At 47.2% G+C, this 27,944-nt stretch overlaps 1 protein-coding gene across 1 annotated transcript in view; it reads right to left on the bottom strand.

Annotated features, from left to right (window-relative positions):
- Positions 1 to 27,944, bottom strand: part of LOC144177807 (peroxisomal ATPase PEX6-like) — a 172,525-nt gene that overhangs the window by 101,447 nt on the left and 43,134 nt on the right. Inside the window, exon 9 of the mRNA XM_077705390.1 lies at positions 18,708 to 18,859. Within this exon, the coding sequence (XP_077561516.1) occupies positions 18,708 to 18,859 (152 nt within the window). The remainder of the gene's footprint in view (positions 1 to 18,707; positions 18,860 to 27,944) is intronic.

Raw genomic sequence — 27,944 nt, forward strand, 5'->3', positions numbered from 1 at the left:
TCAAAATTTTGACTCTCCCGCCAAATGTTGTGTTTCGTGATGTCATCGATGACGCATCCAAAGCAGGTGTTCAAGCGAACGTTACATTAATTCTGCAGCGGTCTCCACAACAGCTTGGTTACTGCAAGTCCCACGGCTCTGCACCCAACAGGCAGGGAGAAAACTTACCAGAACGTTCTCCCACACGTTGCTTAGTGTATTTCCAAACCCTTCCACCGTCATTTCTTTGAACACATTGAAGTGCACCAGCTGACAGCAGTCTCATGCCAGATGTGCCCAACATCAAGATGGCAACAGCACATCACCAATTGTCTTTTACAGTACAAGCATATTCGCGGTGCTATTCTATTTTGTCTCTTCATTTGTGCTTCATGCAAGACAAAATTTGAAGTGCAAGTCAATGCCATACCAGCCATCGACATCTGCTCCTTAACTCTTTCGTTACCACGCCTATTCAAATCGATCACCGGTGATCGATGATTTATATTGCCTATTTCGACATGTTGTAGTCGTTTCTTGTACAACTAATGCGGCCAGTGGTTAGTCTAGGCACTGCACTTTCAGAATCAGTTTAAATTTTCCCACTCTACCGACATTGAGATTTTTGACGGCATTTTTTGCGAGCTGAGGTGCTGTGTTTTTGAAAAAGGGGGCGTCGCTGCTGCACTTGACAAAAAAGGATACAGATCGTGGTTAGGCTGCATTACCATAATTATGTTTTTGTCAAAAGGCTCCTGGCAAGTCAAGTACCAAATAATGTTGTCAGCTTTGTAATCCGACAGCATTGAGAGGTGAAAATTACTTGAAAATGACACCAGCTATTCACTAGTGATCTTTGGTTCGGTGAAAGGGCAGCTTTGTTCTGCCAAAGCTTATTTCTGATAGTTCCCCGCATGTCTAGCAAGTGTGCCTGGCATTCTCACCCAGTTTCCAGCTGTTTCGGTTTCGTTTTTGCTTGCGAAATTTATATTTGGCACTACTACGCAATTACCCAACTACAGTGTAATCTCGATGATACGATTCTGGGTGATACGAATTTCGGGATGTTACAAATTTCTGAAAAGTCCCGGCGAAATTGCATTGTTAGCAATGGGGAAAATTTCGGCTGTTCCAAACGGACCTGCGCGGCCCGGCGGATGATACGAACGAGCCGGCGAGGGGCCCGACTGCCGAACGAGCAAGTGACGGCTCTCTCTCCCCTCTTTGTCGATCTTTCTGTAGAAACGGCCGGGCTGTTGTTTTCTGCTTGCTGACACCGTTGCGAAACCCCGCACGCTTCTCGCGGCGCAGCCAGCTGCGGCCGCGAAGTGGCGTGGCCGCTCAAGCGACCGCTCCTAACCACTCTTTAAAATGCCGCTCAAGGCAGACGCAAAGTTGCTTGTGCGGTAAAGGAGCTGATTATGCATGCAAAAACGGTACTATAAAATATCATCCACGGCACTAGTGAAAGCGCCCATGAAATATCTGCCAGGGTGCTGAGCCTAACCATCTCCGGCGGAGCCAAGCCGGCTGTCTCGAGCGCTTCGCAAGTCGTCAGGCTCCTCCATCCTGCCGCACGCGTCGTGCGTCATTTTCTGGTTGAGGTAGGAGCTACCGCGGGCGCGAAATCGTCGATACAGGCGTGAAAATACAGTGCGCGCAAAGCCGAGGTGCGCGAATCGCATGCAAAAACGCACCATGCGGTTCACGCTTGACTTGCGGCGTGTAGCGAGCTTGGGCACCGCGAGTGAGGTGACGAGCGCGAAGCGTTACGCACTCCTGAAAGGACTGCTTTGCGACATTGGGGTAAAAAAATGCAGAAGAAAATCACGAATTTCTTCAGGCGAAAGTAAGAAAAGAGATACACGAAAAACTTTTTTTCAGCGCTACATTTTTTGTTCTGTATTGGTTCATACGAATTTTGGATGATAGAATATTTATCGCGGTCCCGCGAGATTTGTATCATCGAGATTTTACTGTACAATCTCATTTGCCATGGCGCCTCCGTTGCCCGCTACTGTTCCTCGAAACAAGCATGCCGCTCGTGCTTCCACTTTATCTACGCCTTACTTCTGCGATAACAGCATCTGCTGAAAGTTAAAAGATAACACCAAGTCGTGGGGTATCACTTCAGATGAGGAGAATGCTTCCAATTGGCCTTGGACAGCGCCAGCTGCTCACCGGCCACTTTCGATTTCATACAAGGGTTTTTCCGGAAGTCTAGTGTCGCTGCTTAGTAGAACTGTCTATTTTGACAAAGTCTCCAACAGCCTTCTATTCGTTTCTTTTCGAAATTGTTAGGTGGCACTGCAATGTAGTAGGCTCGTAGTGCTGAACTCGCTTATAGCACGACGGCGGCTTGGTGAAAGCTTGCCGGGCGTGATTCTAGCACATCGTACCTTATTCCTGCAAGCAGGGCTACCATAGCGAGTCAGAACATGATAATAAACCGCAAATGAAAATTCTGACTGATAAGTGATCATCATAACGTCAACAAGCATCCACCAAAGAGTTTGGTTTTCAACTCCAAGAGGATTTTTTTGCATCGCTTGCTTGCCTTCAATATTTTGCTGGTCATAATCATTGACAAGGTGTTGTTTTCACATCACGTGGAGACTAATTTGGGCCTTTAATAATGTCAAACCACCAGAGTTCTTCTAGAGAAACATCCAAAATAGCAAAATTTGAAGTATAGTAGTTGGGCTTCATCACAAGGCACGGGCACCACACGCGCTAACAGTTTCTTTTATATCTGACAAATTGTACCGCGCAACTCAATTTTTTTTTCTTGGACGGGTTTTTGAAATGTTTATCTACAAAATGCATATTCTAAATTTTTTCTACTACTCGTGGTTTAGTACACAACTTACTTTTTTTTATTTTCTTCGATGCCTGGACAAAAATTTTGAATTTGATAATTTTTTTCGCAATCCTTATTTATGAAAACATTATTAAAACTGGTGTTGTTGGAAAGCGTGTGGAACCATCTGCATTTTATGTCACTGCAATGTGTGCTTAACCGAAAGTATAGCACAGAAAAATGTTTCGTTGGACCCCTCAAAATTGGTAAATTTTCCGCGGTAACGAAAGAGTTAGGCACGTTCAGTTTTAGTTTGTGCACATTGCTTACGCAAACTTCGACCTCACATTCCTTATTGACGCCAATAATTGGTATGCTCATACATTTCTCTTACTGTCTAACATTCGAATGAACATGAAGGCAGCTCCCCTTGTTTTATCCCTGTCTCCCACGCAGCAGGACAGCATTTGAGCCACCCTATTCCTTACTTTTTCGGCGAACCTACCAGGGGCTCATCAACACAGCCTCGCAAAGCAACCTGCTGGAAGGTCTCGAGACACTTCTGACCGAACAGTAGCTGTCATGAATTGATAAGGACACCCCAGCCGCAGCACTGTCAGCACATATTTACTAAAAAATAAAATGAGGAGGCTGACCTTAGCCTCCATTTTTCTCTAACCAAACCTCGCCTCACACATGACGTGGCTCTAACAAGCCTGCACCAGCTGAACACTTATTTTGTCCACACACACATGCTAGTCTGAAGTAAGCTTTTTACAGCGAAGCTGTTAGCCTCTTGTTGGGAGGAAAATTTCGTGTCGTAAACAAAAAACCCAGGCAGGACCCTGCAGTTCCTGCCCAAGACACCGAGCGCATGCGTCACGCTAGGCAGGACCCAGAATTTGCCGTCAGAGAAGCCCAGCACAATCTTTCTTTGAAATCGGGCATACAGCATAGAGTTCAGTATTTATTTTAAAAAACACAAAACAAGCATCGAAACTGCACAATGGATGACAAGGTGCCTGTGAATAATGGGACCCCCCTGTGTTCCCTGTAAAGACTAGGCTTGCAGCTGCTTGCAAAAAGGGGGGTTGACGTCACTCGAGGGCAAGCGCGTGTGTCAGGCTCTGCCACCAGAGACGCCGAGCACAAGCGCCAAGCCCGCCGAGACGATGAGAAACATTTCATCCCCTCCTACATCAGAATGTGTAGTTGTTCACAACAGCTTTGCTGGACATCCCCTTTCACAGGGCAGGATGGCGGCCTAATTAACACAAAAGTGTTTTATGCTAGAGTCCACTAAGATCTCCCTGATGCCATATCCGTCACGGAAATGACGTTACCAGAAAAACTTCGATTAACGCGGCTGCACCGGGATTCGAGCCACGAGCTGTTTCGCCGCAACGGGAGGTACGAAATGCGCTCCCAGTTGCGCTGTGAACAGACGCATAAACAAGACGACGAACGCGCCTTATATCTTTTCGTTCAGATGGTGCTGCCGTCTAGGAGAGGCAAAGCGAAGTAGTGCATCATGACGCTACTGAGCGCTGACAGTTGGCGCCTTGATGCCAACGCCTACGCGTACGGGGGACACGCAGCGTAAGCTGCGGCAGAGCCTGTAAGGCAACAACACCGGCTTGCGAATGTCGCGCTCGTGACGCAATCCGCTGCTCCTTTCACTGCAGCGGATCATGTGTTTGCCAAAAGATTTGCTGACAACCCGTTTGGTTTCGCTCGCACGGACGGTTTGCGGGCGCCTGTGGTTTTAGTCGGATTTACGCAATGCTCCAGCGCGTGCAATCCACTGTCTAACGTTGATGTATATAACAGTGCCATACCGACAATATATAAATAGCGATGTGCAAGTTCATATGGATGCATAATAAACATTCAACTGCTCCTGTGAAGGCACATTTCACTTCGTGTTTTACCGGTTCCAACTCTTTCGTTACCACGCCTATTCAAGTCAATCACCAGTAATCGATGCTTTATATTGCCGATTTCAAGATGTTGTAGCCGTTTCTCGTACCCCTAATGTACCCGAGTGGCTAGTGCAGGCACTGCACTTTTAGAATCAGCTTAAATTTTCCCGCTCCGGCGACATTGAGATTTTTTATGGCATTTTTTGCTACTGAGGCGAGAGTTTTTGTGAAAGTGGACATAGCTGCTGCACTTCCCGAAAAAGCAGGTCGCTCGTGGTTATGCTGCATTACTAGAGCCCCTAGCTTTCTGCGATTCCGTGATTCCGCGAAAAATCGCGGAATTAAGGTTTCCCCACAGAAATCCGAAAAAACCCGTTAAAAGTGCGGCGCTACGTCCCCAAAACGATAGATTCGGTGAAGTGTGGCGGAAAAGTGGTATTTTCAATTACTAATGGCAAAATAGTTTCTATTATTTGTCTGCAATGTTTTTTTGTTGAAAATTTGAATTTGTATCTGCATATTCAAACCTTATCCAATAATAAAAGGGGCTAGGTGGCGCAGCCTCCACCCAAATCAAGGGGCTTAGCCATAGCCACAGAAAGAGAACATTGCACACGACGAGGCCCGTCAGATTGCAAACAAATGAAGGATGCAATAAGTAAAGCGGCTAGCAAGGCGCTAGTATACTTGTGACACTTGGAAGTTCTTCAAAAGTGTGAGGTGCTTGGATCCCCTGCAAGTTGGGTGTCTCTCAGAGAAGAGATCAAAGTTTGGGGCCGTTCCTGGCTTGGGGAAGAATCCCTAGCCCTAGCTGCTGAATGGAAAGTGTACCTAAAGTCTGCCCAAGACCTTAAGTCTAGTGACAGGGACTTGGCACAATTTTTTTCTAAACAAGAAAAGCCAGGTGAAGGTTCAGATGTCCTGGCTTTCTGGGCTGGGATGGAACACCTGACTCCAACAATTTCTTCCACTGCCCTTAAATAACTGTCAGTGCCAATCAACTCTGTTGACGCAGAAAAGTAATTCAGTCGCTATGGCGACATCGTGTCTCACAAGCGCCATTCTCTTGGTGAAGAAAGCACAAAGCATCACCAGATGCTCAGCCACAACAGCTTCTGTGAGGTTAAATGAAATCTAGCATGTTAGGAGTCTGAAGTGTCTAAAAATTGAACTGTACATGAGCCTTATGCCTTTTCAATGTTGCCGCGGAATTTTGCAGATTCCCCTATCTAGAATCGCAGAATTTGAAATGTTCCGCCGCAAAAAGTAAGGGGCTCTATGCATTACCATCAATTTCTTTTTATGGAAAGCCTCCTAGCAAGTGGAATACCAAATTGTGTTGTCAGCTTTGTAATCTGATAGCGTTGAGAGGTGATAATTACCTGAAAATGACACTAGGGGTTCACTAGTGACCTTTGGTTCGGAGAAAGGGCAGCTTTATCCTGCCAAAGCTTATTTCTGAAGGTCCCTCGCATGTCTAACCACTGGACCTTGCTTTTCCAGCCAGTTTCCAGAAGTTTCGGTTTCATTTTTGCATTGCAAAATTCATATTTGGCGCTACTACGGAGTTATGCAACTGCAAGCTGATTTGCCGTGGCGCTAACGTCGCCCGCTACTGTTCCTCAAAAAAAGAAAAGAAAAAAAAAAAAGTGCGCCGCTCATGATTCCACTTCACCCACTCCTTACTTCTGCGATAACAGCTTCAGCTGAAAGTCGAAAGATAACACCAAGTTGTCGGATACTAGCTCAGCAAAGGAGAGCGCTTCCAATCTGCCTTGAACACCGCCAGCTGTTCACCGGCCAGTTTAGTTTAAGTACGAGGGCATTTCCGGAGGTCCAGTGTCGCTTCTAGTAGAACTGTCTATTCTGACATAGTCTCCAACAGTCTTGATATCGTTTATTTTAAAAAATGTTAGGTGGCACTGTGATGTAGGAGGCTTGTAGTGCTGAACTCTCTTCATAGTGCGACAGCTGCTTAGCCAAAGCTTGCTGGGCAGGATCCTAGCGCATCGCACCTTTTTCCTGCCAGCAGGGCTACCACAGCAAGTCAGAAAATGATAATAAACTGCAAATGAAAGTTCTCACAAATTAGTGATGATCAGAACTTCAACAAGCATCCACCACCGCATCTGGTTTTCAACTCCAAACGGATTTCTTTGCATCGCTTGCTTGTCCCAAATTTCGTGCTGGCCATAATCACTGACAAGGTGTTTTTACATCACGTGGGGACTAATTGGTGCCTCTAATAATGTCAAATCACAAGATTTCTTCCACAGAACCATCCAAAATTCCGCATTTTGAAATTGAGGTTGGGCTTCACCACAAGGCACAGGCACCACGCATGCTAACATTTTATTTTATATCGAACAAATTGTTCCGTGCAACTCAATTTTTTTCTAGAACAGGTTCTTGAAATGTTTACCTAGAAAATGTATATTTTATATTTTTTCTACTACTGGTGGTTTGTTATAGACAAGTTCCTTTTCTTTTTTATCTTCTTCGATGCCTGGACAAAAATTTTGAACCTGATAATTTTTTTTGCAATCATTATTCACGAAAACGTTATTAACACTGGTGTTGGTGGAAAGGGCGTTTGATCATCTGCATATTATGTCACTGCAATATGTCACTGCCTAACCAGTTAGTTAAGCACAAAAAAAATGTTTTCTTAGACCCCTAAAAATCGGTCAATTTGTCATAGTAACGAAAGAGTCAAGGTTCTTAGCAAGTTGCCCTACGCCATCACCTGGTGTATGCACTGGTTGTATACTTTTCTTTTTAGTGACAGAGGTAGGCAACTGTTCGTTACTCCACAGTGTTTGCCAAATGCTGAGATGCCACTCATGCTCAACAATTTTGAGCAATTTTCGGAGCATGAAAATGTTATTTTGGAGCAGTTTGGAGCAACTAATATCAATTTTTGAGGTTGCTTAAATGCCACAAAAAAACTCGCACTAAAACAGCTCACCTATAATAAATTGCCAGAAATGTTGTTTGGCTATTATTTTATTATTAATGCCTGACAATCACTGTCGTTACTACTCCACGCACAGTGGTGCGCACGAAGGCATCTGCTATAAATAACTTAAATACAGCCGGCTAATAATCCACAGTAGCCTTGAAGAAGTTAGTGATCAACATAAAAAAGCCTTTTCACAGCACGAAGCTGGTGAAGCGCTAAAATCTGAGATAGCTAGCTGAGATAGCTAGCGTGCAAAGCTGATGGCATCACGTCACTTGGTTTGCACGACTTCCGTGCCCGCGCTGAGAAAAGGCACGATTATAGGGCTGTCTCAAAGGTTTCTTAAAATATAGCATTCAGTAACTTTCAGTTCGCAAAACAGCTGCGTAAGGCAAGCCTCAAGGGCAGGGGTGCGAGTGATTGAGCGTACTGCATTGCCACTCGGCACATCTGCATAAAATTCGAAAGTGGCAGCATCATTCCGACTGAAGCACATTTTTTGCACACTCAGGGTGTCTAGCAAATTGCCTAATTCAATTTCCCTCACTTTTCCGTGTTTTCCATGACCATTTTAGACGAAATTCCCTGAATTATATATACAACAGGCGCCATTCTGTGGAAATGGTCGGTGAAGCACATAAAAAGTGTAGAGAAAACACATTCTATAATCAAGAAAAACACATTTGTTGCAAGTGCCCTAATTCTTAAAGTGCACTTGGATTAACTTCAGTTTGTTTGTTCATTTTGAGGTTTGCTTGCGTTCAGTTACGTCTTCAGAGAGTTTATTTCCTCTTGCAGGATAGAAGCTTCAAGTTGCGCTTCAGCGAGCACCTTTTGCTTTTTTTCATGATTGTCCTGGCTCGACATGCCACGTGAACCGCATGGTGCGTTTTTGCACGCGATTCGGGCACGTTGGCGTTGCGCCTGCGATTTTTTGACGCCCGCGTCAACGATTCGCACGCGCAGCAGCTTCTGCCTCGCTCAGAACGTGTCGCGTGCGGCAGTGGGAGGAGCCCGACGACTTGCGCCAATGGGGAGCCGCGCGCCTCATGGCGGCACTTTCGAAGCTCTCGAGACAGCCGGCTGGCTCCGCCAGAGATGTTTAGGCTTACCACCCCGGCAGGTATTGCATGGGCGCTTTCACTAGCGGCGCGCATGATGTTTTATAGCAGTGGTTCTCAAATGGGGTTCCGCGGACCCCAGGGGGTCCGCGAGAGCCTTTCAGGGGTCCGCGAAGCTTCCCTCAAAACTTTTCCCCCGCCATTTTTTTCTCGATTTTGCCAGCATTTTCTTGCAATGCAAAAAGGTGGCTCTGCCGCATTACTTGTACGTTGAGCTTCTCCGCGTCGCACATATTTTAACATCTGATTTGTGCCCAACACGCCAGCTATGAGGAGACAAAAAAAAAAACAGACCCACAAACAGCAGCATATGGGTGTCTAGAAGACTTATAGCTTCCAGTACAACTTGTTTCACAATACGTATGGGCCCGATCAACTTACGCTCCATCGTGGGGTTCCCCATCCCTACCGCAAGCCCGAAAGGGGTCCCCGGGGCAGTCATGGCTGAGAACCACTGTTTTATAGTTCCGTTTCGCCTACATTATAAGCTTCTTTACCTCACAAGCAACTTCGTGCGTGCCTTGTGCGGCATTTTAGAGAGCGCTTAGAAGCCGTTGCTCGAGCTCCCGTCACCACTTTGCGGTCGAAGCCGCCGCCGCCGGCACCACCGCGCACACCGTACGGGTGATTCCGCGGCAGCGTCAGCATGTCTGTGACGTGCGCGGCGCGTTTTCGCGAGCAGAAAACGCCCCACGCGGTTCACACTAAACCATGTCATGTTCCTTTTTGATTATGCATTTCTCACTCCTGATGACACAAGAAAGAAGTTCTTTCAAGATTAGTTCCCAAAAAGCACTGCCTTTTAAAATTGTATGTAATTCTGGCTTCTGATGTCATAAGAAAGTTCTTTCAAGATTAGCTCCCAAAAAAAGCACTGCCTTTTAAGATTAGCTGAAAAAAAAAAAAAAAAACGCGCGATTTGGGCACCACCCACATCGTCCTTCTGCGCAAGTGGGAGAGAAACCCAGCAGCGAGCTGCGTGAACCGCATGGCGAGTTTCTGCTTGCGATTCGTGCGCGGTATTTTCACGGCCGCGTCGACAATTTCGTGCCTGCAGTGGCTCCTTTCCTGCACAAGCAAGTGCGTTTGTGCCTTGAGTAGCATTTTAAAGAGCGTTTAGAAGCGGTCGTTGGAGCTAAAGCACTACTCCGCGGCCGGTACCGCCGCCATGTTGCCGGCGCCTGCCGCTCGGCACTCACTGTGCGGGTGGTTTCCGCGGCAGCGTCAGCGTGCGCGGCGCGTTTTCGCTTGCAGAAAAACCAGAAAACGTTTCATGCGGTTCACTCTTTCATCGCGCGCGAACCGGCGAGTTGCGTTCGGGAACTTTTCTTGGGGGCCTGCAACACTGGTTTTCCCTATTCTAAAACTGTGTGGGCAGGCCCCGAAGTGGCTTTCCCTGACTGGTACTACTTGATTGAAAAATTCCCTGAAGGAAGGAAGGAAGGAAGACTTTGTTAAATGCCTGCAACAGACACAGTGTGTACACTGCGCCCGGACGTAGCCACTCGTCGATCCCGATGTCACCCCTACTCGGACCACCCCTTTGCTACTCCCTACGGGGTTGGACGCCGCTGCCCCGTAAGGGAGGGCGTCGCCCCGCAGCTTTCGCTATAGTGCCTAGAATATACTGGCTAGTGTGCTGAGGGCGGGCGCGGAGGTGGCCCCGACCGTGATGACTGGCAGCGGCGCCCGCTTGGGGCGCTGCTGTGCGAGAGGGTGCATCTGCGCGCCGTCCGCGCCGCGTTCCGCGCGCTTCCCAAGCGCTGCGAAGCTTCAAGTTAGCCGAGTAGCGCGAAGCGGGCGTTTACTTTTTCCGTGTATTTGGAGCGTTCGTTACAAAACGCCATGCTATATAAGAACTACGCGAGTGCGTTTAGAATGCACGCATTTTGTTAAACCCAATGTAGATAAATGTGTGGCGTAAACTTCGCCGTCTCCTCCCGCTCTCAAAATACTTAACTTGTCAGTAACCATCCAACCGATTTTTTATTTACTTTGCTTCTGAGAGCAGAAATATCACAGGAAGTTTGAAACCCCTTACCACATGGCCTGCATTCTGCCAGAGATGAAGTGAAAACAAAATAGTAATTGCAAGTATGTCAAGCAAATAACCGGACACTAAAGCAATGTTTGAGATCAGAGGTGCCTTAATTGCTGCGCTGCGCTGATTATTCTGGGCTGGTGACGTTAGTTTGCGACCCTCTCTCAATCAAAGGAGATAAGATAATACGTGCGGCAATATCAGAGGTGAAATAGAAAACATTATGGCAGTGACATTTAAAGCGACACCTTCGATTCGTTTAAAATGAACATGGATATTTGTAAATGTCTCCAAAGGACGGTCGTTGCCGAAGACATAATTAACAACCTACAATTCACCTATTACGGCATTAAATAACTACACAGAACATGAATTATATTTCAGAACTCCTGTCGTAATGACACTATTGGCGTTCGAAAACTCAAAGCACCTAGTTGTGCTTCACCAGGCAGTAAATTAAAAACATTGTTATATCTGTTACTTTAAATTGTTTTTCAGGAAGGGCCTGACCAACAATATAAACCACGATTTATTACACGTTAACCAATTCCAAAAGTTTCCTCGGAATTCAACTAACCTACTTAGCAGATAGCTCAGTGTGATGTTAAGAACCGACCTTCGGGCGGCCTCTTTAAAGCGTGCCCAAACTATTCCACTCTTTAAAATACTGTTCCGCCTTTGTCAACACGGCGCGTGCATTCCAAAAAAAGCTGTCAGTCCCTCGTCACATATCCGCCGCCTTGGCGACACTCAAGGCCCATAACGACTGTGAACTTCACTGCGTGCTCTCTAACTTCTCCGAACGCGGCGGCGCCCCTTTCATTCATCTTTGGGCCCACGAATGACGTCGCAGCGACCGTAACACTAACACCGCTGACCAGGATGCACCCGCGATGTGCCTATACCCGTGCTTTGCAAGCTCTAATGCGGTAATTACCCCCGGAAACTAGAAAGACTACCGCCGAAGTCACAAGGCACCTTCGCCGTCACTTTGACCTAAGTTAACAAAGGTGCGGCGAGCCGCAACGTGACATTGACAACCTTTGTCTGTATGTCTAGGATTATCTCTATCGGCTAGACGAGAGTCCCCGGCCTTCATGGTCACACGATGAAAAGCGGATTATCCACGGTGGGGACCGTGGGGGTTCAAATGAACCGGGCCTTCCGTGCACGTGCTTAGGGAGCCCGGTTAGCAGACAGTGTTTCAAAAAAAATTTTAGGCCTCCTGCTGATTTCCCTATTAACTCTTTCGCTACCGCGCCTATCAAAATCGATCAATTTGATCGATACTTTTGGGAGCGCCTTTTCATAGCGTTCCAGGTGTTTCTCGAACAAGTAAAGCTGTTCGGAGTTAGATCAGAAAATGGCCTTTCAAAATCAGTTTTGTTTTCATTTTTGCAACGAAAACGTGATTTTTGACACGCTTTTGAATCACCTGGGTGTGGAAAAGGGGCGTGGTCATCGTGCGTCACGGCTACCAACGAAGAATGCGTGCAACTCGTAATTACTCTGCACCAGCGCTTGTTTTTTGCTATCAGGGCATGAATGGGGAACTAGCAAACGATTTTCAATCGTCAGGTTCGCGCTCTGACAGTAATAATCCCATAAATCGGCTGAAAATGTCAAGCAGTGCCTGGTTGCAAAGCTACTTTATGATTTTAAGCAGTTTTATTGCCTTTGCGCAAGTTGTTCTAAGTACTGTGGTAGTTCTACTTACCCCAGGACCATTCGCAAACAGTTTACAACAGTTTCGGTTTCGTTTCTGCATCGCGAAATTCATATTTAGCGCTACTACGCAGTTACCCAACTTCAAGGCTACCTGCCATGGCGCCTGAAGCGTCCGCGACTGATCCTCGAACAAAGCACGCCGCTCCTGATTTCCCCCCACCCTAACCCGATTTCTGCGATGAGAACTTCCGATGCAAGTCAAAAGGTCACACCCAGTCGCCAGATATCTGTTCCGCCGAGGACAGTGCTTCAAACCGGCCTTACACTGCCAGCTGTTCGCCTTCCAGTTTCGTTTCCATGCGAGGGTATATCCGGGTGTCTAATGTTGCTGCTTAGTTGAACTGTCTATTCGGACGGAGCCTCTGATAAGTTTTTGTACTGTTTCATTTGAAAAATGTTAGGTGGTGCTGCAATAGAGGAGGCTCGTTGTGCTGATCTTTTTTAGCGCGCTACTGCTACTCGGCCAAAGATCGCAGGGCACGATTCTAGCTCATGGTACCTCATTTTTGCGAGCAAGGCTACAATTGCGAGTAAGAAGATGATAATAAAGCTCAGCATTATGTTTTGAGAGATAACTGACTGTGAACGACAACAAGCATCAGCCACGGCGTTCCGTTTTCAACTTCATGCATGTTTTTTTCCGCATCGCGTGCTTGTCCCAAATATTGTGCACGCTGTAAATGCAAAGTCAGCCATTGACAAGATGTTTTTACGTTATGTGGGGGCAAATTGGTGCCTCTGATAATGTCAAACCGCCAGATTTATTCCGGGGAACCACCCGAAATTGCACATTTTGAATTAGAGGTTGGGCTTCACCGCATGACACGAGCACCGTGCGTGCTAACATTTTTTTTGTATATCTGAAAAACTGTTCCGCGCAAGTCGACATTTGTTTTAGGGTGTGTTTTTGAAATGTTTCCCTACAAAATGTATATTCTAATTTTTTTCTACTACCGGTGGTTTGATATATACAACTCCTTTTTTATCATTTTTTTTGACAACTTGACAAAAATTTTGATTTTGATATTTTTTTTCACAACTATGATATATAAAAACCTTTAAAAAACTGGTGTTATTGGAAAGGCCGTTAAATTATCTACATTTTGTGCTCCTGCAATTAGTGCCTAAATAATTTTTTAGCAGGAAAAAAAATGTTTTCTTGGACCCCTAAAAATTGGTCAATTTTCTGCGGTAGCGAAAGAGTTAAAACAGGGATTATCTATTACAAAATGAATGCTTCGAAAGGGCTGTTTGTTTCATAGTGTGCATAAACTATAAGTCAGCTCACAGTTCACCAGTCTGACGGGAAAACGTTTCAATCGCCCAGAACCATGCATCGCTTACAGCGAAGAAGCTAGTTTAGCTGATGGACACCGATAGCAGCCGGACTGGGATTTTGAGCAGCTGCGGTTCAACAATTTCGGAACGCGCATAGCGCACAGAGAGCAGTTTCTGTTTGAAACCTGTTTTAATACGCTGAAAAAAAAATAACTGGAAATAAGGTAACGCAGAGGTTTCTATGCTATATAACGTTTTCATGATAGCGTAAACAACGCCCAATTAAACACTTATACGGTATGGAATTCTCTGATTATGGAAGGACTCCGAAGGGGTGGTGGTTTGATTTTTCGTTCGGATTCAGAGGGTGGGTCGGGATGTCCTGCCCCCCCCCCCCCTTCCCCCCCTTCCTCTTAATTTTTGGATTTATTTTCCCAAGTAGACGACCCCTGAGGTCGTAGAAAAAGTGTAGTTGATGATTTTTTTCTATTGTGGTGTATTTTGGTTTCTTGAAATTTTGTCTGTACAAAAATTATTGATGCCAATATAACAATTAAATGTGTTACTTCTACCAATTATACATTTTTGTGGAAATGCAAGGCATAACTTTTGGGTCATTCTCGCTATTTTTAATGCGTATTCGCATCATCCTTTTTCGAGCTGTTCTAGTTCAGGCCAGAGTTCAGATGCATATTTCTCATCTGTAAATTTTCGTAATATTTCTATTTTTTTATTTTTTGGTTTCTCAGTATTTTGTCTGTGCAATTATCTCTATTCATGCTAAATAACGACAAGTGTGTTAGTGCCGCCAATTACGTATTTTTGCGCAAATGCAGGGCGTTACACGATCCCCTGTAGGGGGGTATGTACTCGTCAGTGCTGTGTTGTGCAGTAAGTGAGTGCCTTGTTTCACGGCCAATCGGGCTGGAAGCTTTTCGAGGACTTCTCAAGTCTTCTGGCGGCGTTCTTATTGATGTAACGCATCCAGGCCCGCCTTGCTAGTTGCGTGTACACGTTTTATGTGTGTGTGTGTAATACATTACTTCAATCATTGTAGCAATTTCGTTCAATGGTCGTACACCGAAGTATCCTCGCAGTTTACTGTTATTAAAGATTGGAACTGCTTTTCACCAGTTCCGAGGAGCCTGCAGGCACTGGACATTGTAAAAAGTATCCATCCGAGTCTGGCTGGCACATATTTTCCGATAAGCTTGGGCAGTTTATTTCAAATGCGAGCAACGAAGGCTGCTCTTCTGTGACGGACATGGCGAAACTTCTAATCCGTGAAAACTTTGAAGGTTCATTCCCAGATGTTTATGTTGCTGCTACATTTTTTTTGTGCTTGTCGGTAACGAATTTCACTGGCGAAGGTCATTCAGCCAGCTGAAATCGATCAAAAACCGCTTTGATCAGTGGTACGTGACTGACAGCTGCCTCAGCGATTTGTCGCTGCTCAGCGTGGGGACGGAGATTCTTAAAAGCGTCAATGATGAGGATATCATCAAGAAACTAGCGAGTGAAACGGAAACGCTTGTAGAAACATGCAGAACTTTTTATCTATTCTTAAAACACGAATAAAAACAGAAAGCATGCTAATACGTACACATTCCCCATTTCGAGGTTGGATTTCGGCGAAACGCGCGTAAGGAATAGAAAATTTTGTTTATTTATTGAGTATTTAATAGAAAAAGAGCCGCATGCAATAGGAATGTGTTTTTTCTAGGGGTGTGCGAATATCAATTTTTTAATTTCAAAGCGAATTCGAATAATAAAAACGAACTTCGAATCGAATCGAATATTTTTCGAATATTTTTCGAATATGAATACTTATTGTTTTTTGTTTTCACCATCTAGAGACACAAAAACTGCAACTTTATTGCACAACAAATCACACAAAGTAAAATTAGGAATTACACAATACCATTGCACTCAACAGGTTAAGGTCTGCACTCACTTAAATGTTACCATGGAGAAAGGTTAACTGTTCGACATGTTCGGGGAGCAGTGACAACCTCCTGCTCGTCACCACTTTACCAGATACCGAAAACAGCCGCTCACTTGAGACACTAGTAAGCTGGCATGCCCGAGCCCGTGCATATTGCCGCGCGCTGATACAGTAAAATCTTGATGATACTAATCTCGCGGGACTGCGAAAAATATTCGTATCATCCGAAATTCGTATGAACCAACACAGACCAAAAAATTTCGCGCTGAAAAAAGTTTTCGTTTATTTCTTTTTCTACTTTCGCGTGAAGAAATTCGTGATTTTTTCTGCTTTTTTTAACCCCCGTGTCGCAAAGCAGTCCTTTCTGGAGCACGTAAAGAAGCTTCGCGCTCGTCTCCTCACTCGCTGTGCCCAAGCTCGCTACACGCCGCAACAGTTAAGCGTGAACCGCATGGTGCGTTTTTGCACGCGATTTGCTCGCCTCGGCTCTGCGAGCGCTGTATTTTCACGCCCGCATCGACGATTTCGCGCCCGCGGTAGCGCCTACCTCGGTCAGAAAATGACGCACGACGCGCGCGGCAGAATGGAGGAGCCTGACTACTTGCGATGAGATCGAGACAGCCGGCTTGGCTCCGCCGGAGATGGTTAGGCTTAGCACCCCGGCAAATATTTTATGGGCGCTTTCACTAGCGGCGCGGATGATGTTTTATAGTACCGTTTTCGCATGCATTATCAGCTCCTTTACCGCACAAGCAACTTCGTGTCTTCCTTGAGCCGCATTTTAAAGAGCGCATAGAAGCGGTCGCACGAACGCCCGCGCCACTTCACGGCTGGAGCCGACGCCATGTTGACGCCGCCGGCCGCGCCGCGCGCAGCGTGGGGGTGGTTTTGCGGCGGTGTCAGCGCGTTGGGCGTGCGCAGAGCGTTTTCGCGAGCAGAAAACAACAGCCCGGCCGTTTCTGTAGAAAGAGTGACAAACAGGGGAGCGAGAGCCGTCACTTGCTCGTTCGGCAGTCGGGTGCCTCGCCGGCTAGCTCGTTCGTATCTTCCGCCGGTCCGCGCAGGTCCGTTCGTAACAGCCGAAATTTTCACATTGCAAACGATGCAATTTAGCCGGGACTTTTCGGAAATTCGTATCATCCCGAAATTCGCACCCCCAGAATCGTATCATCGAGAGTCCACTGTAAAGAAACACCGATACAGACACGCTCTGAATTTATTATTATTTTTTTTAGTTTTGGGTGGTTCGAATATTTCGAACAATAAAAGTGTCGTTCGAATCGAATCGAATACCGCAAAATTCGAATCGAATATTCGAAGTTTCGAATATTCGCACACCCCTAGTTTTTTCTGTTATAAATATATATATTGCCTGCAAAAATGTACATCTGTTACCTGTTTACCAGTGAACTATATGTTTTATTATTAAAATATTTTTGTGATGTTCGGTATCCATCTCATTTGCTGTAAGCGCCACTTTTTCTAAAAAATTTAGCTCCCCGCAGGTTCAGAATATTTTATTAATAAACCATTCAAATTAAATTTCGCACTCAGTCGGCATATACAATATACTGCCTTAGGAGAGCTTAAATTTGGGTTTCTGGATGAAATCACAAAATAGCCAGGCGATTGGTAGCTTATTTACTGTAAGGATGGGCGAACAGTTTCTGAAAAAGGACTACCTGTTTACTTCGGCAGTGCTCACACGCCGCCGACCAAAGCATGGTCTGCCGAATACGCCGCCGCGACAGAGGAGCTTGGCGGCTTTCATGCACCCTCTCGCCGAGCAGCGCCCCTTGCGGCCTCTGCGCGCAGTCATTGCCGGCGGGGCCACCCTCTCCCGTAGAGAATGCGCGCGCTCCGCACACTAGCCAGTATATTCTAGGCACTATACTTTCGCTCCAGTGCTGCTTTTCGAGGGCCGCCAGGACCTGCTGGACGGCTGATAGTTGGGTGTCCTTGTCACAACTGTGCACTGCTTCTTGGATCCACGGTGGTAGGTCCGTCCTGGTTGCCGCCTCGTCAGGTCGCACTTCACATTCCCAGAGTAAGTGGGCGGTTGAGGCCCTAGCATTGTTACATAACACGCACGTGTCGTCCGTATAGAGTTCTGGCTGTATGTGCTTCATGACGACCGGGGTCATCAGTGAATTCGTCTGCAGCTGTCTGAACGTGGACGCTTCCTCCCTGGTTAGGTCGGGGTGAGGCGGTGCCAGCACCCTCCTACAATTTCTATAATATTTGGTGATACCCTGAAAGGTATCGTACCTGTCTTTTGTCTCAGTCCACCACTGTGCAGACGATTCAACTGCTCCCGCGCGGCCAGCTAATCCTCGCGCAACTGCGTTCGCCGTCTCGTTGTGGTTGGTGGTGAGTTCCGATACCTCATTCCCCGCATGGGCGGGAAACCACTTGATTGTCACCTTGCGTCCATCGATGTTCACCCGCTCGAGCACCCGCACCGCTTCACAGTACAGCCAACCCTTGGCGAAACTGCGCACTGCACTCTTTGAGTCGCTAAGCGCCGTCGTCAAAATTCCCTGATTTTTCCCGGTTTTCCCGGTCGCTAGACACCCTGAAACTTTTCTAACCACCTTCAGTACGTATGACTATGCATGTATGCTTCCAGTACTTTGAAGCGTACCCAACTCTGCAGTACATCCATGATACTCGGCGAAACTTACGACATGACAAGCGCAGCAAATTCCAGCACCGACAAGTTACGTCGCAAAAACAGTCCCCGTCAGCGCTTCACCCCATCCTTTGTTTCCCTCACCTATCCCCCTCGCTCTGTCCATTTCCACGGAGCAGAGCTTCTTCCCAGCCCAGAGACCATCCCCATGGCCGTCACATGTTTGCACTCCCAAGAGAGACAGGGTTCAGCGCAGTACCAGGCCTGGTGACCCAGTTGAGCCCACCCCGCTTGCTCACCCCGACCGCAGGAAGGGCAGCAGCAGGGACTGCAGGCGCTCCACGGTGGGGGCCAGGTGTGGGGGCTGGGGGCTGTCCCACACGGGGTGCGGGGGACCCTCCAGGTGGTAGGCCGCCATGGCCGCCGGCACGTAGCACCCCTTGGTGCCTGCCTGCACGTGCAACGCCCCCAAACAAGCTGAGCAGCCAAGCGCCACCTCGTTTCTGCCATCTCCTTTCTGCTCTTGGTGCGGACCATTTTATAATGTAACAACAGGTGCACCATTAATGGTCAGTGCACAAAGACACAAAAGGCAGTAACCCACAGTCCGGTTTTTGTGCGCTGATCATTAATAATGACTATTCACCAACTCACCGGATGGTGGTGGTGGTGGTGGTGATGTTTAGTGACGGGTGGACCTAGCCTTGCGTGGTATGCCGGCAATTGCTCACCCGATCAGCACCTTTTACCGCTATGCACGGGAATACACCATGATTCGCTGAGGCTTGTGACCCTTAAAAATTGCAGGATCAAACGAAAGATGTCCCTCCTTGTGATCCAATGGCCTTCAGGGAAAATTAAATCCTTACAGTCCTTTTTAATTGGTTACAGTGCGGGACTGGATATAACGCGTTTTGTGATCACTGGTTTGCCTCCCATAGAACCCAATGAGGAAGCACACTGTGTTTTTTTTTATAAAACGCGGTCGGCTGAAGTATAATACCACTTGAAGCGTGGGTCTTTGACCTCAGCAGCTGGTATGCCACATCAAGGTAGGGGTACATGAATAGTGATTTTTGTTTTTGAAACGAAGCAAATAATAATTTTGTTCAAACAGGTTGTGTTTACTGGTGTGGCACACATGTGGCCAACCCTGCGTGAGCACTGCCGTGTACGTACCGCAGCGTCTGGTGTTACATCGGGCTCATCGAGATGGCGGTATTTGGCCGCACTGGCACCCAATGAAGCACAATACATGACAACAGCAAGACCTGATTGATGCTCCAAACTGTGCCCAACCAAGTGCAGAGTAATGCCTCAATGCGAAATACTGTTTCATGCAGCACCGTACGATCTACCTATTGCCAGACACGGCTGAAATCGTCACACAACTAGGTAGAGCGGTAAAAAGCTTCGGAGCCTTCCAACTGCATCGTGATGGACCAAGTCACGCGCTTATGCTACTGAAAGCCCATCACTCCCTTAGGTTCTGTCACCTGTACAAGGACGCTCATGTGTTTGAGATTTCGGCGCACAATAAAGATACCCAGGTGGTCAAAATTAATCCGGAGCCCTCCACTTTGGTGCACCTCATCACATGTGTAGTGTCGGTGCGTTAAACCAAACAATCAAAATCAAATCACCTGTTCAAGGACAACACCAGAAATGTCGTTGCCAACAATTTCGCCATGCCAAAACCAAATTCAAGTGATTTGTTCGAAGGGCGCTTGTGATTCGTCAGCGCTTGTGCAGAATAGGGAGTGTGAGTGCTGCGAGCCCGGCACGGCTCAGGAGAAGGCCTCACACGAACTAGCTGCTACGCTATTATCATATCTGAATCGGCGCATGCGTGAAGCATTTCTTCAAAAGCATTATTTGATTTTTGTACTGAACCACGCATTAAAGGGCACTTATGCCGACATCCATGGTCGCAGGTGTCTGCAGCGTCGGCCTCTTGTGCGCTGCATCGCTTTCGTTCACAGCCGGGGTTTCATTCTCCAGTGATGCAAAGTTCTCGAGGGCAAGGTGAGTGCCCTCATATAGTGCGAGTGCGGTTATTTATAGATCTGTTAACACCCCGACCGAGAATCGGGTTGAAACGGGGCAGATGACACACACCAGTGTTTTTTTTTTGTTGTTTTTCTGCGAGGCATGGGCGCAATGCTCATGTGCAGGCACAGCAGCACAGACACGGCAGTTTCCAGTGTTGCCAAGGGAACAAATCGCCCGCTAAACTTTTCAATGAATACCGTCTATAGTCATGAATCAAAGCAAATATGTATTTAGCAATTTCCAGTGAGAAACCTGGCATTTACATTTTATGAAGCCTGCTTCAATAGCTAGCCAGCAGAAAAATGGAACGTTCATGTAAAAGCATTCTCGAAACTTTCCTGTGCTAAGCAACAAATATAGAGAAGCTATCCTGCCACTTTTAGATTCATGAATGGGATATTTTTTCTACGAGGCAAACTTTAATTTATGAGGTGACCTCAATCACAAGTGCTTCAGTGTAGTAGTGTCAGGGTTCGTACAGGTTTTCAAGGAAAAAATTCAAGGACTTTTCAAGGACCTTTCAAAAAATGGAAGAACACTACGGTAGATCAATCACGTTACATTTTATTGAACAGAACAAAGGAAAGTGACTTCACTTGAACTTATTGCACGTTAAACTCGATTTGACTAGATAGCAGTTTCAATCGACTAGATTAAGTTCTTAAGCTCAGGGCAGGTCTTTAAGTTTGTTTTCTATTTGCTTCTTAATGCTGCTGAGTTCTTCAGCCTTGGCTTTTGCGGTCTTTCTCAGGCTGTTTGATTTCACCACGTTCTTGATGTCAGCGGTTGCTTCAGCCTTTTCTGCATATTCATCTGCAGATGCCGTTAAATCGGCAACAACTGCCTCAAGCTTCTTTTTCTTCATCTGCAGGCCTTCAACTTCTTCCATAATTCTCTGCCTTTTTGTCTGCTGGGAGTTTTCCTGGCACTGTTTCTTTTGCGATGCCAAGTGTGCACTGTAATGCTGCCTCGCTGCGGACACAGCTACTCTGAGTTCTTTTGAGATAGGAACGTTCAGAATCCCACCTGCCCTCTCCACTGCGTCACATATGATACGCTGTGAAACGTATGACAAACCTTTCAGATTCTCTACGGAGATCTGGCGGTTGATGCTGAACCCCCGTTCGACAGTGGCTTGCCCATGGCTCAAAACAAGCAACAGCCTGACTGCTTTCCGCAGTTCTTTGTATGAGGCATTGAAGCCCAAGAGGTCCCGAAAAAACTCATCCAGCCTGCTTACGCTCCTTTCAAACAGACGAAGCTCGTGCTTAGACTCTTGCAGTAATTCAGCGTATTCTGCCAGTACACCTTCTCGTTGGCTGTCACTCAGTCTTCCTGCCATGGTCAAGACGTCCAACACCTTCCTTAAACCCTTAAGCCATTTGCATGATTTCACGGTGCTTTGCACTTTTTGCGTGGCTTCTGAGAGCAGATTCGCCCATAGAAGCGATGTCGAACGTCTTTCTGCAGCGTGTGCATTTTGCGCAGTGAGGGTCTGATGTATCCGCCGCAACCCAAAGCTTATAATCGTCGTTGCTGAGCCAAGCGCTTTGGAACTTACACTTCCCAGGCATTATTCTGAACTATGCCATTTGAATGCACGAATCACTGGATCACTACGCGCACCATAAGCACACGAGGGAAGAAGACAGCAAACGAAGGCACCGGAGTCGCCGGAGTGGGCACAGCACAATGTGGCCAACAGACAATGCCTTTTTTAATGGGTTGCCAATAAATCCCGCTCAAGACGAAGCCAAAAGAAACTTAACTGTTATGATACGTGCTTGATTCGTGTAACTGCCTTTTCGTTACAAAAAACCATGCTGGCGCAACTTTTCTTTTTTACGAGGACATCGAGACTCTTTAGCCCCATTGTGCATGGAGGAAGAAAAAGTTAGGAGACGGCATGACGTCACGCAGCTAGCCTTCGCAAGCCCAGCTCCGTTGAAGCCGCTCCCTCCGCCGTTTCTCTTTCTCAAGCCGCCGAAGTCGGCCCAGCACGTGACCTCCATGGTCGGGTGGGCCGGCGGTGGCGGCGGTCACCCGACTCCGGCGCATCTCTCGTGTTTCGTGTTTGGTTGGCGGTAGCTTTTCCCCGTCCTTCCTGCATTTGTTTGATCGGTGATCTCATGCCGGCGTGCGGGCAGGAGTGCCGCGTATGTGCGAAAGACAAAAGCCGTGGGAAAAAAACCAACATATAGCAAGCTCGAGTTTCGAGCAGACGAAATTGAAGAGCTCGCGGCGGCAGCACGGTGGGGTCACGTGGTGCAGTGACGCCTGGGCCGACTTCGATTTTACTTTTTATGTATAGGCTTCACGTTTCTCTGGTAGCGCCGTCTCCTAACTTTTTCTTCCTCCATGCCATTGTGGCAACTTCAGGCTTCTGGCCAAACCCGAAGTCGAAGCAAGCCAAAAAAAAAGAAAAAAAAAAAAAGAAAAAAAAACGCTGCGACCGCGCGCTTGCCTTTTTTTTCGCGCAGGAAGTTTAACTGGTTTGGCCAGTTTGACTTCGCGATCCCGAAGTCACGGAAAGCGGTAAGCACCGAATTTTGCCGAATCCACGCTCAACCGCCATAAAATGGGAGCTGCACAGCCGAGCCCCGTGAAAACCCTCAGAATTCAAGGGTTTTCCAGGACGGCAAAGAAATTCCAGCACTTTCAAGGCCTTGAAAACGCAACTTTCAATTTCAAGGGTTTTCAAGGATTTCAAGGACCTGTGCGCACCCTGAGTGTAGTTCAGTAGTAATGCACTGTAGTGTGAGAAGGCAAGTCCGTGCTCTGCTATCTGCAAGATTTGCGCCTCCACGCTCAAGATGCCATAAAGCACGACAAGCCCACTCATGAATCACGTGAAGAGCAAACACTGTGCTCACTAACTGAAGTTTAAAGAATCAGGCAAGGCAAACCAGAGGCCTAAAGGTCCAAGCCAACCAACCTTGCTAGGCATGACTAAGGGAAAAGCCCTCTTGTTATACAGTGCTAAAAAACAGACAACCATGTTCACCGCACATATGATCGCGAGGGATATTCAGCCGTACGAGTTCGTCGCGAACAAAGGATTCCAAGACTTGATGCAGCCCAAGTACAAGATCCCGCATAGGATTACATTTTCAAGAACCGTAGCTGTACCGAAGCACAATTGCCTCACTCAAGGATGAAATCGCTTCAGATATGGCAAACTCAGTGGAGTCGATCACATTCACCACTGACATGTGGACCTCCAGGACCAGTCAAAGTTACATTGCTCTGACATGCCACTACATGACGCAGCAATTCACGATCAAGGCATTCGCTCACCTGCCAGGAAGCCACACTGCAGACAACATCAAGACCTTCTTGACCCAAATCATCGAGGACTGGTCCCTCAACCTCAGCAATGTGCCCGTGTACGTGGTCACAGACAATGGCCACAATATCCGCGCAGCCGTGAGCCAATGGAATGGACCCCTCTGCAGTGCTTGGCAAATACTCTTCAGCTGGCAGCCAAGGACTCCAAAGAAGAGACCCCTGCTGTGTCTGTACTGTGCAAGAAGGTCCGAGCCATACTGGGACACTACAAGCATAGTGCTCAGGCAACTCAAAGACTCAAAGACGGCCAGACGCACATGGACCTACCGAATGCAAGTCTCATTCAAGATGTAGACACACACTGGAACAGTGAACATGCCATGCTGAGCCGTTTGGTAGAGCTGGAACATGCCGTGTCCCTCGAAATGGCAACACCAGAACTAGTGCGAGCTGCCTTTCGCCAAGCGAGTGGACTGCTGCAGCAAGCCTGGTGCAGGCCCTGCTGCCCATTGTAGATGCGACTGCAGATTTGACTGGCCAGAAGTATATTATTTCGTTGGTTGTTCCTTTTCTCTGTGGAACAGAGCAAAATATAAAGGGACACTGTGAAACGTGACATAGAAAATGAAGCAGATCCATTTTGCAAAAACTTCACTGAGAGCTTGCAGTCCAGGTTCCCTGTCTTTATGATGCTCGCAACGCTGTGTGACCAAAGGTTTAAGCCTACTTTCTGCATCAATTCTTTAGACCAGACACAGGTTGTTGAGCTCCATGCAGCAGAGTCCGATTGCATGGACTCTCCTTCAAGGGACACTGAAGTGAATTTGTCAAGCTCCCGTTTTTGCTGGCACTGCGTAGACTGGCTCAAATTAGCACACTTTTCATCGTTTATCCGGTTGACAAATCGGTAATTATTTTACAAAGCGCGAAAGAAGAAAAACTACCATGCGCGGTTTGCGGCGGCCGCACCAACTAAGGCTGTGACGTTGAGAGGAGGGGCGCCGTGATTGGACGATGCCCAAGGTTAGCAATCACACAAGTTTCGGTTTCGGTTCTGTAAAACATAACCAATGGCTTTGTTGTATGGGCATTCTCAATATCTCAGTAATCATCGTACCGCGCTTCTGCCATGTTGTCGGCTGTAAAATGCACAAGATAAGCCTCCCAGGACAGCTTGTAGTCGTAGCATTCACTAGCCGAGACCTACGCAGTGCATGAACGCCCTCCGCGTACCCGCAGACGCCCAAATGTCATGCGCTTTTCCCCCATATTTGGAGCTTGCCTCCCTCATGCCTGTATCGTAAAAAGCGTGTTCGCACCAGGCCAAGGGTCTGTTCATTCTGGCCTGTGCCCACTGCCTGCAAGCAGTCGGTGCTTATGGCAACAGCACGCCAACGAGAACTCGCTAGCGCGCCAGTGCCAGCCTGCGCGCGTTTTGTGAACTAGTTCGTGTAGCCATGAACGTTGCGGCCCCAAAAAAGGTGAACTCAATATAGAAAACATCGGCGGAAAACAAAAAAGTTAACTTACAAAAAAAAAACGCACGTACCCGCGGGGATTCGAACTCGTGACTCGCAAAACATTTGCGGAGAATTCCTAGCGCCTCAGACCGCTAGGCCACGGAGCGGGACGTGAATGCCTTGCTAATATAGGGTATATATTGTACAACCGGTTTACACTTTTATTTAGTTTTGGCATTTCAAGCCGCTTAGGTGACTATTTGTTGTACTGCGATCGTGCAGTAAGCGTCGCCCGAGTTTCCACAATATCTCACGTCTAGCAATTGCATTTCTTTGACGGAAAAGCGTTCGCAGATGTGCGGTCGTGCTGCTGACCACGGTGTACTGCTGACCGCTGTGCTTGTTTACCCAGCGCAAAAAGTGCTTCCTGCTCCCTAGTTTTACGCTGTACGGTAAAAATATCAGTTGATTTTATTTGCTTAGTACCTATATTGACTTCGCTGACTCTTCTCCCGCCTTCAAGAGGCCTTATATTTTCCTACTGGCGTACCAGTCAGCGAAGCGTCGCATGTGCAGCGCTTGTGTGAAGCGACCTTGACTTGGAGCTAGATACAGTGTACAAACAAACCAAGTAAAGAAAGGCACATTCTTCCATTCACAAACGTGCCCTGGCTTCGTTTCAACTAAGCGAACGAATTGCGACCAAGCAATTTTTTTTAACCTCCTTGATTGCGACGACCCGCCGGCGGCCGGCGGACGAAACGCTCGGCCGACTGACTCTGTCGGCCGGGGAGCCATGCAGTAGCGCAGCCGTGGCGCAGCCAATTGCCAGCTCATCCCCTCCTGACGTCACACGAAAACGCCACAGAAAATGGGCGAGCGTAAAGAGAGGAGGACAGCGTTTTCGAATTAGTTTTTCTACTAAATAAAATCGCGTAAACGCGTCTAGAGTGGTCGAAACATGGCCTGGGGACTCCGGACTACAATTTGCGCTAGTAATCCCGCAATGTTTACATATCACTTCAGTGTCCCTTTCAGAGCAGTCTCAAAGGCACCAACTATATTCTCCAAACCACCAAGCAGTCATGACTGCACTAAGGAAAACCTGCAAACAGTCTGGGAAACTGTAGAACTGCTAGAGTCACAGAAAAGCCAGTGCAATAACCCGAGACCCTAAGTCAGGCGGTCCAGGAGTACTTAATTGAGCCCCTGATAACCAGGAAGAATGACATACTAGAAAGGGCATGAAGCTACACTCGACCCTGGTATTGCGAAAATTGCCTTGCAGTACCTCCCTGTCCCCGCTACCGAGGTGCCCAGCAAACGCATGTTCTCCACTTCAGGAAACACTGCGACCTCACAGCAAGAGAGCCTGAAGACAAGTCATGTGGAGCAGCTTGTGTTTCTTCACGATAATTTGCAATTCTTTTAACACCTTGTGTATTTAGAGCTCAAGGACATGTGCAGGTGCTTTTTAGTGTCCAATGTAGTTGTTCTTTCAGATAAAAGCTTTGATATTTGATATTTGATTCAATATTTGATGTTTTTGGCCACTATACAACACTATCTGATTCGAATTCAATTCATTTTCACACCCCTAAACACTTTCCAAATACTTGAGGTGCACGAACGTGAAAGCCTTGAATACTCAACATTTGCTCTTTGATTCGATATGCAGTGGAACTTCACAACTCGAAGCATTCGACATTTTTGGGGGGAGGATGGGAGGAGGTGATAAAATTAGAGGGATAGTGCCACAGACACTATGAGCGGTAATTATCCCCGCAAGGGTATGCGCCGACTACTCGGAAATCGCCATTACGACTAGGCGGAGCCAGTGACTTGGCTAGAGGAAGAAGACGCTTTGCCTGCTTGCTCGCTACTTTCTGTGGGCTCGATTCTAATTAAAACTAGTCTCTTGTTTGGCAACCATCTGGCCCTCTCGTGACAGTTTGGTGGAGGTTGCGGTGTTGATCCTCATCCTGGCCCCCGCTTCGCTTCGTCTCGGCTACTTGAACATCGCTGAAAGGCTCTTAGATTGCGTCGGCCCCCACAGCCCCCATTGTTTGGTGGAAGGAGGGAGGCTTTACTGCACAACGCTGCAGCTGCGCAAAAATACCTCACACGGCTAGGCCCTGCACAAGAACAAGCATGCATTAACTGTGGTATACATTAGATGAGGTGGAATGCTGTTTGCGCAAAAACTTTTCAACCACATAACGTCTCTTGGAAATAGTGGCCTGGAAGAGTGACTAAGAGTTGCTAACTCTTAACTATCCTTGCAACCACACACCTGGTCTTATGCCTTGCAAGAACTGTTGGAAAACACACATTGATCTCAAGAACGCTAATACAGTAAAACTCATCATTACAAGAGACACTCAAGGGACCCAAGAAACGTGTCTCTTGTAACCAAGGTCTCTTGATTGATTGATTGTAGGGTTTAACGCGCCGACGCAACACAGGCGATGAGGCGCGCCGTAGTGGAGGGCTCCGGATTAATTTTGACCACCTGGGGATCTTTAACGTGCGCCGAAATCTCGTACACACGGGCATTTTTGCTTTTCGCCTCTATCAGAAAAGCGATCGCCGCGGCCGGGAATCGAACCCGCGACCTCGTGCTCAGCAGCGCAACGCCTTAGCCACTGAGCCACCGCGGCGGGTAACCAAGGTCTCTTGCATGCAATGTTGCTAACATGGCAAGCATACGAAAACCAACCAATCCGCTTTCATTCG

Source organism: Haemaphysalis longicornis, unplaced genomic scaffold (genome assembly GCF_048455015.1).
Source record: "Haemaphysalis longicornis isolate Haplotype H1 unplaced genomic scaffold, Haemaphysalis longicornis Haplotype H1 scaffold_1, whole genome shotgun sequence".
Taxonomy (NCBI): domain Eukaryota; kingdom Metazoa; phylum Arthropoda; class Arachnida; order Ixodida; family Ixodidae; genus Haemaphysalis; species Haemaphysalis longicornis.